The 6938-nt window shown below is 67.2% G+C and overlaps 1 protein-coding gene across 1 annotated transcript; it reads left to right on the plus strand.

The window, feature by feature from the left end:
- Positions 1-1865: 1865 nt before the first annotated feature.
- On the plus strand, positions 1866-6629 carry SOX8 (SRY-box transcription factor 8). The gene is made up of 3 exons (XM_072835166.1): positions 1866-2367; positions 3585-3814; positions 4572-6629. Exons 1-3 carry the CDS (start codon positions 1946-1948, stop codon positions 5306-5308), a joined length of 1389 nt encoding a protein of 462 aa, XP_072691267.1. The 5' UTR covers positions 1866-1945; the 3' UTR covers positions 5309-6629.
- The last annotated feature ends 309 nt before the right edge of the window (positions 6630-6938 follow it).

The following is a 6938-nucleotide window of genomic DNA, read 5'->3' on the forward strand; positions in this document are numbered from 1 at the left end:
TTGGGCCAGGTCTGCCAACCTCAACCCTCCCCCTGCTTGCACTTGCACAGGTCCCCATGGGCCAGTAAGATCGATGGGGGCCCTCAGGCAACCCCCACTTGGGCCCTCCCTCGGAGTCCCCAACTGCACAGCGGGGACCCCCAGTGGAGGGCAGGACCTCCGAGGGGCGGCCACCACAGACCAGCAGCTGAGGGCGTTCCCTGGCAGGCGACAGAGCAAAGGGAAGCCAACCACAGGACAGGACGCCAGAACAGAGGCCACTCCCGGAGGACGCACCTCTGCCATCAGGTGCACACCCCCCCACCAACCCTGGGCTGTTTACCTTAGACAATGACACCCCCAATGCCACTTTCCCATAAGCAGAATATCAGGTTCTGTGATGTGGGGCAGGGCCTCGGAGTCACCTGCAGGTGACAGGTAGTGTGGGTTAACCCCCTCTTAGGCCCTGAGATGCCCCCACAGGGGTGCACACATGTTTCAGAGGCAAGGCTGCAGGATCCCTGGGCAGCCCCTGAGCCCCAGGGGCAGGCTCCTGCCCTAGACCCGCAGTGGGACCAACAGGCCACCCAGGCCCAAGTGCGAACTGAACCCACAACCCAGGCACTGGTGGGGGGGGCAGGGGTGCGTGAGGGTGAAAGTGCAGGGGCAGGGGCACGTCAGGGGGGCGGAGGGGGCCTGGGGGAGGGCAGGAAGCCTGTCCTGGGCAGTCCCAGCGTCGGTGGTGGTCTCTGGGTTGGTAAACGAGCAGCAGGGAGACGCTTGGGCCCGGCGCATCGACTTTCAATCTGGTCTCCTGGTAGCTGACCAGCCCTCCTGCCGCACCCCTGCACCTGCGCCCAGGCGCCTCTGCCTGAGGAGGGCGCGGTAGGGAACTGGGTGCCGCTGCCTAGGGTGACCCGGGCGCGGGGGCCACAGCTCGCAGCCGCAGGAGTTCCCACTCGGCCACCCCAGGGCCTGCGTCGAAGCTCTGGGCAGCTGGTCCGTCGCCTCCGGGCGGGTTTGGCCCAATAATCCGAGCCGCCCTCGGGGACCGCGGGGACGCAGGCCAAGTCGCGGGGGCGGCTTCGGGCGGGGACTCGGAGCGGCGGCCCGCGCTGACCTCCGACCTCCGGGGGAACGTCCCCTCTCCGACCCCGCCGATCTGCTCCGCGCCAGGCCGCACAGCCCCCCCCACGCCGCGCCCCCTCCTCCAGGGAGGCGCCCGGGCCGCCCCGCCTCCCCGCGCGCCCCTCTTCCTCCTCGCGCGGCCAGCTTCCCCGCCAGGCCACCCGGGGCCGCCCCGACGCGCGGCCTCAGCGCCCCCTCTCCGGGGTCAGGCCCGGAAGGCCCCGGGCCCCCGCGTCCGGCCGCGCCATCCGCCGGGCGGCCCCAGGGACTCGCAGCGAGGCTCAGCCCGGTGCTGCCCGGCGCTCCCGCCCCCTCCGCGGCTCCTGCGGCCGCCGCCCCGCCCGCGCCTTCCCGACTCGGAGCCGCCCCGGGCTGGGGGCCGTGGCCGCGCTTTACCTGGACGAGCGCGGCGCGCGGGCTCGGGGCGCCCCGGAGGGTCCCGCGGCGGCAGGCGGGCTGGGGGCGCGCGGCGGGGCGGCTCCGGGGGACGCGGCTGTGCCCGGCGCGGGCCGGTGGGGCCGGTGGGGCCGGTGGGGCCGGTGGGGCCGGGCCACCGGGCCGAGCGCCGCGACCCCCGTCCCGGCCCTGGGCGAGCGGCGGCCCCGCGTGGGGCGGCGCGGGGCGGGGCGCGCGGCCGGGCTCCACCCCCGGGGGCTGCGGGGCGCGCGCGGGCCAATAGGGAGCCGCGCGGGGGGCGGAGCCCGGGGGCCGCCGCTTAAAGAAACTTGTTGCGGGCGCTCGGCGGGGCCGGAGCGGCGGGGCCGGGCGGCGGCGCGGCCTGGGTGCGGAGCGGCCGCGGAGCAGCGGGTCCCGGAGCGCGCCCGTCCGCGCGGCCCCGATGCTGGACATGAGCGAGGCCCGCGCGCAGCCGCCCTGCAGCCCGTCGGGCACCGCGAGCTCCATGTCGCACGTGGAGGACTCGGACTCGGACGCGCCGCCGTCGCCCGCGGGCTCGGAGGGCCTGGGCCGCGCGGGGGGCGCGGGGGGCGGCGGCCGGGGCGACGCGGCGGAGGCGGCGGACGAGCGCTTCCCAGCCTGCATCCGCGACGCCGTGTCGCAGGTGCTCAAGGGCTACGACTGGAGCCTGGTGCCCATGCCGGTGCGCGGCGGCGGTGGCGGGACGCTCAAGGCCAAGCCGCACGTGAAGCGGCCCATGAACGCCTTCATGGTGTGGGCGCAGGCGGCGCGCCGCAAGCTGGCGGACCAGTACCCGCACCTGCACAACGCCGAGCTCAGCAAGACGCTGGGCAAGCTGTGGCGGTGAGTGGCGGCCTGGATCCGGGCTCTGGCCCGGACCGGACGGGCGGGCTGCGGGGGGCGGTCGGGAGAGGGGGGCGCCGGCCTCTGCCCTGGGCAAACCCCCGCCCGACCCGGGACACCCACTGCGCCCGGGCGCTCCGGGGCTGCAGGGCCAGCGCGCAACCCCCAGCGCGCCCGCTGAGGCTGGGGACCCCTCCTGTGAGCGCCCCGGGGCCTGTCCCTCCCCCAGGAAAGCCGGCTTCTGCCTGGAAGCGGGACCCCGTACCAGGCGATGCTGTCTGGAGGCGCCTGTCTGGAAAGGGCTCCCTTCCACTCCCTGACCAGCCTGTGGGGGAAGTCAACACACATGGAGGGGGTGCATGTCCGTTCAGCTGCCTCGCTCCCCCACCCTGCACCTCTGCACCCTTCTGCAAGGACGGCTGAGGGATGCGGGATGGGGCCAGCGCAGGCACGCTTTGTGCACACTCGTGCCCGGTGAAGCTGGACGATTTTGTAGAAAGTAGGGCACCAGTAGTGTCACTGGCTGCTCAGCGCAGCCCATCCCCACCCAACATGTTCTACTTGGGTTTAAGATGGGTGGCTGTGGGTTTGGGGCGCTGGTCCCCATTTCCTACTCCTCTCTCCGTGAGTGGACACTGGGAGTTTGCACCTCTGTCCTCTGGGTCTGTGTCTCTGGGTGCTCCGCGTACAGCAGACCCTGGCATCCCTGCACCCCGTCCCACGGGCAGTTGGGGGTGAGTTTCTGGAGGGTTTGAGAGGCCGGCGTGTGTTCTGAGCCTCAGCAAGGAGCACGCTGGTGTTGCCTGTGTTCCTGGAGGTCTGGGCAGTTCAGTTGCCCACGGAATCCCTTTCCCAGGAAGTGTCGCTTTGTCCACAGCATGTTCTCCGCTGGGTTCGGCCTCCTCCCCCGCCCGCTTAGAAAGCCCCAAAGGGAGGAGACTTACACAGGCTCCAGGCGAAGGGAAGTAAGAGGGTGATGGAGATGGAAAGGTTTGGGTCTTGTTCTAGCATGTTCCTTTGACCCACACGAGAACAGGGCTCACCAGAAGTCCTCGCTGGCCTGGCCCCTGCCGCCACCCCCCACCCCGGTGTCCGCAGAGAGGGGAGCGCGTGCCTGGTGTGGAGCACACGCAGGCCTCCCTGTGAGTGCCAGGGTCAGGGAGGGCCTCCCCAGGCTCGGGGCCCTGGCCAGCCCACTTGTGCCTTTGCTGCTGCAGCTTGCTGAGCGAAAGCGAGAAGCGCCCCTTCGTGGAGGAGGCGGAGCGGCTGCGCGTCCAGCACAAGAAAGACCACCCGGATTACAAGTACCAGCCGCGCCGCAGGAAGAGCGTGAAGACGGGCCAGGGCGACTCTGACTCCGGGGCCGAACTGGGCCCCCACCCCGGCAGTGCCGTGTACAAGGCCGACGCGGGCCTTGGGGAACCACACCACCACGGCGACCACGCAGGTGGGCTCCTGGGGCCCCACAGCCTTCGGTGCCCCAGCAGGGGAAGGGGGGTCCCGGCGTCCGTTGGGATGGAGGGTGGAGGTGGGGAGCAGGGGCTCACTCCCAGGGCAGCCAGCTTGGAGACAACCAGATGTTCTCGTGCGCCCCCAAGTCCCCAGTGCACACAGCGGGGTGGGGGCGGGGGTGGGGTGTGCTCAGAGCCCCCTGAGCACTGGGGATGTCCCAGCTCTGCCCTGATCGGTGCCGCCGTGCGCCGTGGGCATGTGCTGCTGCCTGAAGGCGTTTCTGTGGATGCCAAGCCAGCACTCCCACCCCTGGCGCGGTGGTCAGCAGCCCAGCCTTAGGATCAGACAGTCGGTCAGGGGAGAGCCCGGGCCAGTCCAGCAGTCTCGGTCACGCTGGCGAAAGCTGTGAGCCTGGGGGTGGGGTGGGGGGGATCCGTTTTGTGAGGTTCTTGTTGTGGCCGTGTGCGGGGGTGCTGGGCACTTCCTCTCCTTCCCCCCACCTGGGTGTTCACGGTGGGGCCTCCACGGCCCCAGCTCTTCCTGTACAACAGCGCTTAACGGAATTTCCTTGGCCAAGGAGTGAGGTCTGGGTCTGGCTCTGCTGGAATTTCTGGGAAACGTACAGAAACAAAAAGCCGTTGATTGGTACCTGCGGCAGTTAGCGGGCTGGTTTCCCTCCTGGGTGCGCGCCGCCAGCCAGGCCGGCCCCCCACAGAAGGGGCATTCATCCCTGAGATGTGCTCTGTCCCTAGGGCAGACCCACGGGCCACCCACCCCGCCCACCACCCCCAAGACGGACCTACACCACGGGGGCAAGCCGGAGCTGAAGCTGGAAGGCCGCCGCCTGGCGGACAGCGGGCGCCAGAACATCGACTTCAGCAACGTGGACATCTCGGAGCTGAGCAGCGAGGTCATCGGCAACATGGACACCTTCGACGTGCACGAGTTCGACCAGTACCTGCCCCTCAACGGCCACTCGGCCCTGCCCACAGAGCCAGGCCAGCCCGCTGCTGGCTCCTACGGGGCTGCCTCCTACTCGCACTCGGCGGCGGCCGGCATCGGGGCGTCCCCCGTGTGGGCCCACAAGGGAGCCCCCTCGGCCTCGGCATCGCCCACCGAGGCGGGGCCCCCGCGGCCGCACATCAAAACGGAGCAGCTGAGCCCCAGCCACTACGGCGACCAGTCGCACGGTTCCCCGGGCCGGGCTGACTACGGCTCCTACAGCGGCCAGGCCAGCGTCACCACTGCCGCCCCCGCCGCGGCCGCCAGCTCCTTCACCAGCTCGCAGTGTGACTACACCGACCTGCAGGCCCCCAGCTACTACAGCCCGTACCCCGGCTGCCCGTCCAGCCTCTACCAGTGCCCCTACTTCCACCCTTCGCGGCGGCCCTACGCCTCGCCCCTGCTCGGCGGCCTCTCCGTGCCACCCGCCCACAGCCCACCCGGCAACTGGGACCAGCCCGTGTACACGACACTGACCAGGCCCTGAGGGCCCTGCGGTCCAGGGAGGGGACCGGCGTCGCGGACTCGGGGACGGAGAACCTTTATCTCAGCAAGGACAGAGCCTCGGGTCTTCCAGAAGGGGTGTGTGTGCTCGCTCACGACGGGAGAGGAGGTGATGGCTCTGGCAGGTGCCTGGTCACGTGTGCGGAGGGAGCCACACTTTGTGACTGAGGCCACGTGGCTTCCAGATCTTTGGCGACAAAGCTCTCCTCCCACACTCTCTTTGCGGTGACTGGCGACTCTGGAACCGGGGACAGCGGCCATGGTGTCGCGTGGAGTCCTCTTCCCACAGGACACCAAGGCCTCGGTTTTGCATATCAGTAGACACAAAGCAGCCACAGCATAAAACAGAAAGGAGGGAAGAGGTGTGGGGTCTCGGCCGCCTGTGTTCCAAGGTCCCTGCCAGCCTCGCGGGGAGCTTGGGTCCAGCCCAGCAGATCTCAGGTGCCCCCTGCAGTTAGGCTCTTCCTGAGCGAGGTTTGGCTGCAACTAACACTTCTCTCTTCTTATTTTATTTTTTTAATTTTTATTTTTTGAAGCTTAAAACACGTTCGATTAGTTCCGGAAGCTGTTGAAATGTATTTATGTTCTGTATTATTTTATCTTTAATTAATGATTTGTGCAGAGAGTAGACTTTAAGACGGAATGGAGGCCAGGACCCCGAGGGAGGGAGGGAGGGAGGGAGGGAGGTGAGGCCCGCTGCTGCGTCCTCTGTCTCTGTCTCTGTCTCTGGCCCGGCCACCGCGTCACGGCAGGTTTAGCAGGGGGGGGCATCGCTGAGGTCGCTCCCTGCCCACCACCATGCCCGGTAGTGGATGGGGTGGCTGGAGAAGCACGTGACTCTCGGCCCTTAGGAACCAGACGCCACCTCCAAGCTGTGAAAGTAAAACCTCCACTAAAGCGTTTAGAGTCTTAGTTTTAGGCGAATAACCCCTGATTGACGCGTTTGCTTCCGCTGTGTGCCGAGCACTGATAACCCCTACTTCATGGAAACTTGTGCCTTTACACTTTGTACATTTAAAGACACCTGAGAAGTTGTTTCTTTTTACTTTTTCTACTTTTTCCTACCTTTTTCTAGAAAAAAAAAGAATTTTTTTTTTTTTGGCGTATCTCTTTCTGGGGGTGGGGGCAGGGAACCTCAGCAAACTCATTTTTATGCAAAATCTGTTGTCCCGCGCCTGCGTGGAGTTTGGGCTTCCGCTGTCACTTACCCGCTCTGTTCCGCGACTTTCTGACCAAGCAACGCTAACTTTTGTACAGACCAATTTGATAAAATTAAAAGAAAAAAAAAAAAAGCTTTTTATCTACGTGGGCTGTGTTTCGCGTGTTGCTTTCCATACACGCCTGGGCTTTGGCTCGGAAGGACCTCGTCCGTGGCAGGCGTGGGGCTCACCCCGGGCCCATCTCAGAGCCCCTGAGAGGGCAGACGTGGTGCCCCAGCCCTGGGGCACCGCCAATGCCGCCCCCCCCCACCGCCCCCCAGGGGCCGTGTCTGGATTTGAACAAATCTCAGAGGCCCCAGGATGCTGCGGGCCCAGCCGCCAGAGTCTTCCTTCCCCTGGGGGCCTATTCAGTAGGCAAAACGGGTCCAGATCCCGGGCCGCGGTTTCCTCCCA

This window comes from Canis lupus, chromosome 8 (assembly GCF_048164855.1).
Source record: "Canis lupus baileyi chromosome 8, mCanLup2.hap1, whole genome shotgun sequence".
Classification (NCBI taxonomy): Eukaryota; Metazoa; Chordata; class Mammalia; order Carnivora; family Canidae; genus Canis; species Canis lupus.

Bases quoted from the DNA above. Each gene is read 5' to 3' on its own strand.
- SOX8 (XM_072835166.1), top strand. From the start codon at position 1,946: ATGCTGGACATGAGCGAGGCCCGCGCGCAGCCGCCCTGCAGCCCGTCG. The intron at 2,368-3,584 runs GTGAGTGGCGGC...TTGCTGCTGCAG, and splicing joins ACGCTGGGCAAGCTGTGGCG to CTTGCTGAGCGAAAGCGAGA. The intron at 3,815-4,571 runs GTGGGCTCCTGG...CTCTGTCCCTAG, and splicing joins CCACCACGGCGACCACGCAG to GGCAGACCCACGGGCCACCC.